Raw genomic sequence first — 13,033 nt, forward strand, 5'->3', positions numbered from 1 at the left:
GGCAGTACTCACAGTTCCAGTTCGGTTGATGTCAGAGTTACCCAGTAATCATTATTTTTTCGATAAACGCGTGTGGGCCCTTGAACCCAGCCTTCTTTTCCTCTTGTCGTGCCTTGCCTTCTGTATAAGCGGCCACACTTTCTCCCTGGCAGCCTGATCCTGCGGCATCAGAGCCTCTTTGATGCGGAGCTTCTTCTCGTCCAGAAACGTGTTCCCCTTGGTCATTTTCCAGATTATGTCCCTGTCATGGCGCATAGTTAAGCGCAAAATTATATTGCGAGGTGGTCCATCATATCTTCGTTTCCCAAGTCGATCACGTCTCTTAGCTTGTCTTTGATGCACGAAGTCACCTTTCCCAGGATATTAATGACTGCTTCCCTAATATTCCTCTACCTCTTTTACACCTTGGATTTTCATATTCCACCTGCGAGAGTACGTTTGAAGTTAAGATACATTCTCACAGCTCATTATTTGGGGGTTGCAGTTTCTAAAAATAATTCTCTAGGAACGTTATATTTTCCTCGTTTTCGCTCACAATTTTGTGAAGCTGACTGACAGTTTCTGACAAATGATCGATCTTCTTTAATGTTTCTTCTGTGGCCCCGCTCTGATGGACTCACTGGAGAACGTGGCGTCTTGTTTAGTGGACAGGATTGCAGAGAAAAGTTCAGACATGGAAATGTCTTAATTTTTTCACCGGTGGATTTTTAATTGGAGTCGGAGATAAAAAAGGTCGCAGGAATTTCATCCTGGTCTGTTTAGTTCTTTCTCTTGCTTGAGCTCGCAGCATCTTGTGTATCCATGCTGCTTTGGTTCTCGTCGTGGCCAGCAAGCATGTCTGCCGTCTTCTGTGAGGCTTGGATATTCCGTTTATTATTGTCTTTCTGTCGTGTTCTTCCCATTCAACTTGACAAAAACGAAATCTAAACGTATCCTATGACGCTAAAACAAGTTGTAGTTAGTTTATTTCAACAGTGATAGCCAATGTAAGACTGTTAACCACCTAACCCTCAATGTTGCTTTGACAAGCGAGAGAACACGCCCTCACAGCGACGCCATCCTGGACATCCTGAGGAATCTACTTCCAGACTGCGGTAATATAAATATGAAGTATTTACGTAGAAATAACCGACTTTACATGTTCCGCGTTGTAGCATAACTTTAAGAATAATGTATTTTCATATTGATGAATGATTGTCATTTTACTACAAAGGAATAGACAAGCCTACGCTATGCTGTTTTCTTGCTTTCGTTTTCAACATACTGTTTGTTCTACCTCTGAATCTCCCGTAACTCCCTTCTGATTTTAAAAGTGCGCTGCTAAACTCACTCGAATTGTCACAGTTCTTGAAATATTAACCGCTATGGCCTTGTCATTATTCATGAATGCTTTCTTGTTTGTTTGCAACTGAATAAACGAACAAAATAATATAAGGAACACAACATCACATGATTGCCAGTCAGCAGCCCAGACAGACTTTGCTCTGGTGTGGTGGTAGAATGCTTGCGAATCACACCAAACAGACCTGTGGCCTCATTTATAAACAGTGTGTATGTAAAAACAACTGACCCCAAAACATGCACACTTTTACTGCGGCACATAGAATAGTTGTTGCTCTAAAATCCAGTATGTATTCCATATACAGTGAGTTTATTTGTGGTGAATAATGGGGAGTTAAAGGCCATCAACACTGTATTTATTTAAGCAGGGAGTCATGCTGAGACCATGGTCTCTTTTGCAGATGAGCCCTGCATGAACATCAATCAACAACAATTACACTAAACATATCTATATACACCAATTACACAATACATGAAAAGCAAACACAAAAATCTACCTGATGATGATTTCAGCAACCATATTGATTAACAGTCAAGTATTGACCCATCAGTGCAGATGAAAGGGGTGGAGAGAATAGCCTCAAAACAACATTTTATAAATAATTGACTAGGAAATAGATGCCTATGTAATTATTTTAAGATGCAAAGATTAACTAAATAGATTCTCTCTTCTAACTAATGGCAAATGATTGCATTTTGTTATTAACCTTATTGTCTATTTGCCTATTTTCAATGCTATACTTCACCAACTAGAAACTTTGCATAGGCATGGTCTAAAGTTTGTGGGAAGGTGAGCACATTTTCATGTCAAGTTCAGATTTGATAAATTACAATTTTTGTTTTAAAACTGTCACACGCAGGTTTTATGGTCCATTTTGTACATATGAACGGTTTATAAATACCGTTTTTGAAAAATTCAGCATTAGTTGGACATTTTCTCCATCTAAAAGTCACAACCTAGATTGGAGCCGATGCCTTAAGTAGTTGAACATGTTATTACTTCAACCTCGTGAAAGTGACAAATTTACACATTTTCATTTTCGTCAAAAACAATTCTATGTCGAAGGAGGGCCTTTGAGTTGATATTTTGCACTTGCGCAGTTCAGCTCTACGACCGTTGCACCCGATGACGTGTTTCTACGCATGAGTTTGGCAAGCCAACGTCGTCGCCATGACATCGCCTACAATTGTGATCGAGGATTTCTATTGGTGAATCAGTTTGTCTGTCTTCATACTGTGCTGTCTTTGGTAGAATGGACTTTACTCAATGTACAAGGCTACTTCACCACAATAAGGCAGCATTCTCTAATAATAATTTGCCAATTTCTGTTTCACACTTCTCAGATGAGCTTAATACAAACTTTTTTTCTGTGATTTAATTCGGCAAGATCATCATTTTCAAAAATAAAGGTTATTTTTTATTATGATTCAGTAAACTTTGTCATCACCATCAATGTGAATAACTCAGGGGTAGCCATCCAACGTACATTACTATATTATATTTATTAACTGTGCAGTGTATGCAATATTTAAGCAGAATATAAGAGCTATTCTTACTATACAGTGCATGTACTAAAATACATTAAGTCAACAGGTCTGTTCATCTCAATACTTCAAAACTCCTAAACACGTCACAAGTCTGGTACGTGGGTCTTTCCAGTGAGTTGGGGAAGAATGAGGAACCATGGCACAGTTTGAAAGCCTGATATGGACTGTAAGAGAAACATTTCTGATTTGCACATTTTGTGGCTTTGCGTCTTTTTACTAGCCTTGTACGTCGTGAAACAGAATGTAAACTCATGAGATCAGGATGGTTTGTACGAGGCTCTTTTCACGCAACAGAAATTCCTGGCACCAAACAGTGTGCTCAATTCACAGTACCACACCCCATTTACAAAAGCCAGTTTAAAAAATAGTTCTACATAATTACATATTTGAATAGTGAATATTTTAGTTAGGCAAATTAACTAGTTCTGTAAGTTTTATGAATACACATCAGTTTCAATTTGAGTGAATAGTGTATTTCATTCTCTACTTCCAGATACCTATTATATTGGTGTTTGTAAGCATTGGATGCTGTATTGCATGTGGTAGAGCTGAGTACAGAATAGGGGATGAATGTTGTCCCATGTGTTCACCAGGTAAGGACCCTCTCTTTACATCATATGAATCACCAGATGTCAATACATCATCAACACTAACAGAAAAACATGACATTGTGATTCTCTCTTCACCAGGAAATCATGTATATAAGCATTGTACTGAATTCACCAGCACCAGCTGTGTGCCCTGTGTTGATTCTACATTCCTTGATGAGCCCAATGGTCTCATAAAATGCAAAGTGTGTACCAACTGTGATCCAGGTAAGAGTGGTGCTGTGTGTCTGTACTGAAACCCAGACACAAACACTGATATGTTACTCTATGCTGTTATGCTATGAGGATATGTCAGTTGTATTCTGCATCAGATAATAGATGCCATGTTTTCTCTCTAGGTTTGGGTTTGAAGGTAAAGCAGCCATGTAGACCTTCATCAGACACTGTCTGTGGGACACTGGAGGGGTTCTACTGTCTAGACCCAACTAAGGATGGTTGTAGAGCAGCCCAGAGACACAGCAGCTGTGAACCTGGTCAATACATCAGTAACACAGGTTGGTCTTCTGTCTCACTCATTATACTAATTGTGTTGTCATAATTCAATTGAGTAAAGTTATCTTCAGTGTGAACAATCATTACAGTTTATGGAATTAAAAATAAAGGGGGGAACAAATGCAATTTTCATTAATATTTCAAGATGTATTTCTGCAGGAACAACATCTACAGATACTGTGTGTGCTGACTGCCCTGATAAAACTTATTCAGATGGATCATTAACATCTTGTCAACCACATACAGAGTAAGTGTGGACATTTATTAGTTAGTTAAAAGGTTATTCCCCTGAAGATATAAATACATTAATATACTCAAATATAAACTTTAAAAAACATACCTCTGTTTGTCTTTAACAGATGTGAATTCTTTGAAATTGAACCAGGAACTCCTTGGTCGGATTCAGAATGTGGAGTATCCTCACTTCCCACAGATGGAATCATAGCTGGTGTTCTGATTTTTCTATTTTTTAGGACCATAGCTGGTGTTTGTTTATTTATGAGAAGAAGAGAAATGATGAGAACAAGACAAAACTTAGGTAAGATGACTGGAATTGTATTTGTACCATTCATTGTTTTTTTCAAACCTTTATTTAACTAGGCAAGTCTGTTAAGAACAAATTCTTATTTTCAATGACGGCCTAAGAACAGTGGGTTAACTGCCTGTTCAGGGGCAGAACGACAGATTTGTACCTGGTCAGCTCGGGGGTTTGAACTTGCAACCTTCCGGTTACTAGTCCAAATCTCTAACCACTAGGCTACCCTGATTTCATTGCCTGTGATATTCAGTTTACTCTGTGAATGCTACATGTTCTCAGATAGTATATATTACTACTGTTTGTTATCGTCATGGTTACATGGTATGTTTATTACAATATTGAACATCTGTCTTTTTTATAGACCCTCAAATACCTACACAGGTATGTTTGGAAATCTATGAATATTTTCATCACATTGTACTACTTTGTGCTTTCTTCTGACTGAAACTTGAATTTATTGAGCCAGTTTCCCAGATGGAGATTACACTTGTTTTGGAATAAAAAGCACTTTAAAAAATCTCCATTGAATGTGCTTCTTAGTCCAGGACTGAGAGTAATCTCTGACTGGGAAACTGGCCCATTGTGTTTTACTAATTACTGTTTCTATCTGATAGGCATCCCCAGATCAGGAAATACCAATGCTGTCTGGGAAACTGTAAGGCACACCTTCAAGGTTTTCTAAATATGTGTACCATAGTTTGAGTTAAAATAATTTCAAACATATTCATAAGTAAATGTATATAACTTCATTAATGCTGAGACCAATGATATGATACAAGAATATAGGACAAGCTATTGTACTACAAAACATTGTCCAGAATGTAAATGAATTACTGATAAATTACAAATGACTTCTCTCCCCAGATTCAAGCCCCCATCACAGTCCAGGACTCTGCATTCTGTAATCTGTTTTCCACTGGCTGGCTGGTCCAGCCATCTATAGTGTATCTTAACACTACATGTTAAATGTGGTATTGTAGAATCTGGTTGATGTAAAAACAGGATTCTACAGCACATTAAATTGTAGTGTAAAGAAATTAAACACAACCTCCAGTAATTAGAATGACTTCTACATTGGGAGAGGACCACTGTGTCTTTGTATCACATGGGGATGTTCAGTTCATCAGCCTGAACTGTCCCCACTTAGGTCACCGAATAGCTAGCTTTTCATGTGGGCACCACTGGTAAGATGCTTCAGAAGGGTGGTCACATATCAGCTTCTGCCTACAACCTGTTCTAAAATGGAAAGGACCATGTGATGAGTATAAATTAGCTTCACCTTGCTAGGTAACAGCTTCAGTAGCTGAGAACCCTCAGCTCTTCCCAGGGGAAAGTCAAATGTGTGTATAACTTCAGGACCACAACATCTATGTCAGCCCAGACTATGGAACTCCAAATGGCACTTGATAATATCTTGAGACACAGATTACTGGATACTGGAGCAGGATGCAGCATTCGTTTGGAGAAGATTCCCCAGAAATTAGAAACATCGTCAAACATGGTTAAATGGATAACTTTACACTACAAGAAAATCAGGATCAGGCTCATAGAAGTAGACAAGGACATCAACAAACAGATACAACTTCACTATAGACTGTATGGATCACAGAAGGGTGAAAAGACAATATTTCAGGAACTATCCTGAATGGCTTCCACTCCATCTCACATTAAAATGCAGAATAAGTATTGTAGAAGAGTGCAGGTCCACTCAGTCACCTGTGGGGTCCCCCACCCTGTTCATCCTCTGCCTACTTCCACTTGGTCATGTAGTCAGATGACTTGGGGTCCTCTTCCACAGTTTTGCGGATGACATGCATGTCTACTTCAAAATGTCCCCAAATCCCTCAAAGTACATGCTTGGTTAAAAAGCTCAACATTCAAAAACATGTAACAAGCTGTCCTTCAAGGGGCAGTCTGGGGGTGTTTGGCTCCAGGAGAAGAGAACACCGCCTGGATGATCTTCAATCTCAGCCTCTTATGCTAGAAGACATGACAAACTCTTTATGAATCCTTCATTATGTATGCCTTACTATTAATGCCTTGCATGACTGCTATAGAAATGTTTGTGGTCACACGCACATCCTTTAAAACTTACAGTACCAGTCAAAAGTTTTGACACCTACTCATTCATGTTTTTTTCTTTATTTTTACTATTTTGTCAATTGTAGAATAATCAATATTTTGAAATAACATCAAACCTATGAAATGACACATGGAATCATGTAGTAACCAAAAACGTGTTAACCAAATGTAAATCTATTTTAGATTCTTCAAAGTAGCCATCCTTTGCCTTGATGACAGCTTTGCAAACTCTTGCATTCTTTCAACCAACTTCACCTGGAATGCTTTTCCAACAGTCTTGTTGGCTGCATTTCCTTCACTCTGCGGTCCAACTCATCTCAAACCATCTCAATTGGGTTCAGGTGATGGTGGAGGCTAGGTCATCTGATGCAGCACTTCATCACTCTCCTTGTTGGTCAAATAGCCCATACACAGCCTGGAGGTGAATTGGGTCATTGTCCTGTTAAAAAACTAATGATAGTTCCACTAAAGTGTATTGCTGTAGAATGCTGTGGTAGCCATACTGGTTAAGGGTACCTTGAATTCTAATGTCCATTGCTTGTGTTTCTTAGCCCAAGCAAGTCTCTTCTTCTTATTGGTGTCCTTTAGTAGTGTTTTTTTTTGTTGCAGTCATTTAACCATGAAGGCCTCATTCACGTAGTCTCTGAACAGTTGATATGAAGATAATATAATAATAATAATCTGTTTAACTATGTGAAGCATTTATTTGGGCTGCAATTTCTGAGGCTGGTAACTCTAATGCACTTATCCTCTGCAGCAGAGGTAACTCTGGGTCTTCCTTTCCTGTGTCGGTCCTCATGAGAGCTAGTTTCATCATAGCGCTGAAAGTTTCTTCTAGTGCAGTCGAGAAAACCATTCTAAATGTTCCGTATGGACTGTTGTTTCTCTTTGCTTATTTGAGCTGTTTTTACCTTGCAGTTCTACCAAATAGGGCTGTCTTCTGTATGTCTTCCCTATCTTGTCACAACACAACTGATTGGCTCAAATGCATTAAGAAGGAAATAAATTCCACAAATTACCTTTTAACAAGGCACACTCCAGGTAACTGGTTGAGATAATGCCAAGAGTGTGCAAAGCTGTCATCAAGGCAAAGGGTGCCTACTTTGAAGAAGTCTCCGACCACTGCCTTGTTTCCTTTTCCCTCTCGCTTCATCCAACACCTCCCATTCCCCTATGGATGGTATTTCATAGTTTGTCCCAACCTTGAAGACATCCAATAAAGAAAAACCCATGAATGAGTCCTCTTCCATCCTATCATCTCTTCCTCCGCTCAAACCTTCTCCCACCTATCTCCTGATTCTGCCTCCTCAACCCTTGAACTGTCCTCCCTCTTAAATCCCTTGACTCTTATGTCCCCTATCCTCCAGGCCTTTCTGTTCTTTATGTCCTCCTTCCCGCTTAGTGACCATGACTCATTGGTTCACAGAACAGGGCTCCGGTGACAGCATGAAATGGATGACTATGAATGAGGACCTGGCATCCTTTCCTCCCTCCTCTCCACATTTTCCTCCTCTGTCTCTGGAGAAGGTCAGTCATGTCCTGGTCTGTATCCAGCATCTGCTATGAACCCTGAGGAAGCTCTTTGCCACCTTCTCCTCCCTCCTGAATCCTCCGATTCCTCTCTGAGATGACTTCAGTCAACCATTTTGAAAAGAAGGTCCAGATTACTATCCGAATCCTCGTTTGCTAAGTCAAACGACACCGCTGGTTCTGCTCACACTGCCCTTACTATGAATGCTCTGACCTCTTTCTCCCCTCTCTGTATCCAGATGAAATGAATGAGGAGTGAGGTCAGCCCAACAACCTGCCCGTCTGACCCTATCCAGATTACTCCAGAATTTCCGGAGACCTTCAGTCATACCTCACCTGGCTGTATCAACTACATCCCTGACCGTTGGTCAGTCATGTCCCTTCCGATTACTTCAAGAGAGCGAGAGTTGCACCCCTGGTCTGAAAAAACCTCCAGATCCCTCCGAATGTCAAGAATTACAGACCAGTATCCCTTCTTTCTTTTCTCTCCAAAACTACTTGAATGAGCCGTCCTTGGCCAGCTCATCCCGCTGGTCTGTCTCTGAATGACCTTACTGATCCAAATCAGTCAGGTTTCAAGACTAGTCATTCAACTGGACTGCTCTCCTTGTATCACGGAGGCGCTCCGCACTGCTAAAGCTAACTCTCTCTCCTCTGCTCTCATCCTTCAGATCACTGGGCTGCCTTGATACTGTGAACCATCAGATCCTCCTCTCCACCCTCTCCGGCAGACATGGGCATCTCTCCTCAGGCTCACGCTGGGCTTCGTCCTCCTGACAGGTCAGTACCCAGGTGGCTGCTTTGTCTGACCTTTAACCACAGCTGCTTCACCACTGGTGTCCCCTGGGCTCTGTTCTTGGCCTCTTCAGCAGCTGGACTACAAGTCACTGGAGCTCTGTCATAACCTCACATGGTCTCAATTACAAATGCTATGCAGACGACATGAGATTTAATCTGATCTCTTTCCCCCTTCTGATGACCAGGTGGCGACATCGCATCCTGCATGTCTGGCAGACATAAGTGTGGATGACGGATCACCACCTCAAAACCTCGGCAAACGGAGCTGCTCTTCCTCCCGGGAACTCACTGCCCTGTTTAGTCCATGTTAATATGTTAATGCTACCGACACACGGTCAGTACAACTCCATTGTGTCCTCCTCCCAGAGCGCCAAGAACCTTTCGTGATCCTGGAAACACCCTTTTGTTTCAACTAACATCACGGTGGCCCGACTCCTGTAACATGCTCTATTATATCCGCACATGCTTACACCCTGCCTCACACAGGAATGGACAGGTCCTGAAATAGGCACTTGTCATCTCCTCTTCTGGTTACTGCAAAATAATATGATTGGCTGGGCTCCTGCCTGTGCCATTAAATTCAACTCATCCAGAACGGAAGATCTGGTGTTCAACCTTCCCAAGTTCTCTCACGTCACCCCGCTCCTCCGTTCTCTCCACTGGCTTCCAGTTTATTATGATCCGCTACAAGACCATGGTGCTTTCCTGGGAAGCTGTGAGGGAACGGCACCTCAGTACCTCCAGGCTCTGATCAAATCCCTACACCCAAACAAGGGCACTTTCATCTACCTCTGGCCTGCTCGCCTCCCTACCACTGAGGAAAGACAGCTCCCGCTCAGCCCAGTCAAAACTGTTCTGCCCTGGCCCCCCAATGGTGGAACAAACTCCCTCACGACGCCAGGACAGCGGAGTCAATCAACCATCAAGACACCTGAAACCCCACCTCTTTAAGGAATACCTAGGATAGGTTAAGTAATCCCTCTCACCCCACCCCCAAGTTTTAGATGCACTATTGTTAAGTGACTGTCCCACTGGATGTCATAAGGTGAATGCACCAATTTGTAAGTCGCTCTGGATAAGAGCGTCTGCTAAATGACTTAAATGTAATGTAATGTAAATGAAGAATCTCAAACATAAACTATATTTGGATTTGTTTAACACTTTTTTTGGTTACAACGTGATTCCATATGTGTTATTTCATAGTTTGTACAATAATAGTGAAGACATCCAATAAAGAAAAACCCATGAATGAGTAGGTGTCCAAACTTGAGTGGTACTGTAGGTGCTGGCCTATTAAAGTCTAGATCAAAAAGGAATGAACTGTTGTCATTAAAGTGGTATTAATTAAGGAGCATATACAGTGTCCAGGCCTTTCTGTTCTTTATGTAACTACTTCATTAGTGACCACATCATTGGTTACTAGATCATTGCTTACGGTGACAGTATGATAAGGATGACTATGAATAAGGAGTGTCAGTCATACCCTGGTCTGTACTCCAGATTACTATGAATGAGGAGAGAGGTCAGTCATACCCTGGTCTGTATCCAGATTACTATGAATGAGGAGAGAGGTCAGTCATGTCCTGGTCTGTATCCAGATTACTATGAATGAGGAGTGAGGTCAGTCATACCCTGGTCTGTATCCAGATTACTATAAATGAGGAGAGAGGTCAGTCATGTCCTGGTCTGTACTCCAGATTACTATGAATGAGGAGAGAGGTCAGTCATACCCTGGTCTGTACTCCAGATTACTATGAATGAGGAGTGAGGTCAGTCATACCCTGGTCTGTACTCCAGATTACTATGAATGAGGAGAGAGGTCAGTCATACCCTGGTCTGTACTCCAGATTACTATGAATGAGGAGAGAGGTCAGTCATACCCTGGTCTGTATCCAGATTACTATGAATGAGGAGAGAGGTCAGTCATGTCCTGGTCTGTACTCCAGATTACTATGAATGAGGAGAGAGGTCAGTCATACCCTGGTCTGTACTCCAGATTACTATGAATGAGGAGTGAGGTCAGTCATACCCTGGTCTGTACTCCAGATTACTATGAATGAGGAGAGAGGTCAGTCATGTCCTGGTCTGTACTCCAGATTACTATGAATGAGGAGAGAGGTCAGTCATGTCCTGGTCTGTAATTACAAAGTTATCTGATGAAGTAACTGGAAAGGTGTGTCTCAACCTGCATCAGGGTGTCATTCTCCTCCTCCATTACCATGAGTTAGTTCTTCATACCGTCATGTAAAACAGGTGAACTGAACATAAAGTGTTGTGCTATATTTAGACACAATGGAAACAACTGAATAGTCCCAAAATTGCCAACTACCTGCCAGTTAAGCTAAATCATGAGCAGCTGTAGTATTTAAAGATATATGACCTAGGTCTGATTCACACATTTAGCCTCATCTACAAATCTAACCCCTCAATGCATGATCCTACTGTTCATACTGTACCTTTCTGGATAGCTGGGCAAACCTGTCCTTCACTATCTTCCTGGACATGGCCTGTAGCTGAACCAACCTTTCCTTCACTATCTTCCTGGACATGGTCTGTAGCTTGACAACCCTGTCTTCAGCTGTTGTCTCAACTCATCCTGCTGGCCTTTAGCAGTGATCAGCCCTCCTTCCTTTATGGACAGAGTTCTACACAAGGAACTCACTGTACCTTCAGAGTACAAATACAGTATTGATTGGGAAAACATACAATAAGAGTGTCACCGTTGATTGACAGGATTGTTCACACCTATCCAAACAGTTCAGATCTCAGGGGGTGAGAGCTAAGGGTTGATTTGGGATTGTGGGCTCATCCTCCCCCAGTTTAGACTCAAAAGTTGTGTTTGATACTGTATTTCCATGCGTACACACCAGAAGAGATCACATGATTCATCCTAGCCTCTAACTCCCTCATCAGTGGTTTGTTGGTTCTCTCCACTTCTCTCATCTGTTCAGTAAGTGACACTCTGTTGTCTTCCTCCTCACTGTTCACAGCATTCTCTGTAACTCTGAAGACCTGTGTTTGTGGCCATGTTCCAAGACTCAGACAAGGCCCCCTTGCAAGATCAGATCTGTTTTAGGTCTTATACCAGACGATAACATTACATGTAGCCTATATAATTCAAATGTTAACAAATAATGAATTCCTAACTCTGACGAGTTTACTAAGGGTTAACCTCATTCTGTATGGCTTGGTGTCTGTGTTAAGAAAATGTTCAATCCCAATGATAATTACTAATTACTAACAATCAATAGCTTTGACCAATCCCCGAGGTTTGTAAGACCATGGGTATAATAATAATTAGACAAAGACTCAGCTTATGCAAAAGGCTAGTACCGTTTATTCAGAGGACGTTCTAAAGTCAAGAATACAAAAACATCCATTTTATAGCTGCGCACATACTTCCACACACAAACAGTATGTATCCTAGGCACATACTGTATCACTACCCAGCCGACAAAGATTAGGGAGACCTTGAGACCTTGAGAAGTACTCCCTGTCCTCTCCCCAATCTCTAGTCAGGTCGTCACCGAATTTTGCTCTGACAGTCTGTGTTTAAGATACTATAAAGACATATTGTACAGTTATTAAATGTTTTCAGGGTGGAATATTCTAATCATTAATTTAAACATATAAATTCCATATTCAATCCGTCTCAGATTGAGTTGCTTCTCTGTCCAACAGGGCTGGGAACCCTCCATGTTCAGAACCCCTCCCAGGGCTGGCCTCTCTCAGCCTGTGGAGCTCCACTTCTATCCAATCTCCTGGCTCTTCTCCTGCACCTCCTTCTCCACCTCAATCTCTGATTCCTGACCTCCTTTGATAGATACACTATCAACTCCACCTTTAATACCAAGAAACACACAGAAAAGTAGATTACTTTTATACTGTAGTTAGTGTCAGGGATAGAAGGATAGATGACACTGTTATAGTTAGATCACCCTTATACTGTAGTTAGTGTCAGGGATAGAGGGATAGACACTATTATATTTAGATCACTTTTATACTGTAGTTAGTGTCAGGGATAGAATGATAGATGACACTGTTATAGTTAGATCACTTTTATACTGTAGTTAGTGTCAGGGATAGAGGGATAGAT

The 13,033-nt window shown here is 41.3% G+C and overlaps 1 protein-coding gene across 1 annotated transcript; it reads left to right on the top strand.

Moving 5' to 3' along the window:
• The first annotated feature begins 682 nt into the window (after positions 1-682).
• On the top strand, positions 683-8,051 carry LOC124017998 (tumor necrosis factor receptor superfamily member 14-like). Its single transcript, XM_046333256.1, has 9 exons — positions 683-1,094; positions 2,936-3,055; positions 3,383-3,482; positions 3,579-3,704; positions 3,836-3,991; positions 4,149-4,236; positions 4,349-4,527; positions 4,889-4,908; positions 7,977-8,051. Exons 2-9 carry the CDS (start codon positions 3,026-3,028, stop codon positions 8,049-8,051), a joined length of 774 nt encoding a protein of 257 aa, XP_046189212.1. The 5' UTR covers positions 683-1,094; positions 2,936-3,025.
• Positions 8,052-13,033: the final 4,982 nt, after the last annotated feature.

Source organism: Oncorhynchus gorbuscha, linkage group LG03, assembly GCF_021184085.1.
Source record: "Oncorhynchus gorbuscha isolate QuinsamMale2020 ecotype Even-year linkage group LG03, OgorEven_v1.0, whole genome shotgun sequence".
Classification (NCBI taxonomy): Eukaryota; Metazoa; Chordata; class Actinopteri; order Salmoniformes; family Salmonidae; genus Oncorhynchus; species Oncorhynchus gorbuscha.

Bases quoted from the DNA above. Each gene is read 5' to 3' on its own strand.
- LOC124017998 (XM_046333256.1), top strand. From the start codon at position 3,026: ATGGCACAGTTTGAAAGCCTGATATGGACT. The intron at 3,483-3,578 runs GTAAGGACCCTC...TCTCTTCACCAG, and splicing joins TTGTCCCATGTGTTCACCAG to GAAATCATGTATATAAGCAT. The intron at 3,705-3,835 runs GTAAGAGTGGTG...TTTTCTCTCTAG, and splicing joins GTGTACCAACTGTGATCCAG to GTTTGGGTTTGAAGGTAAAG.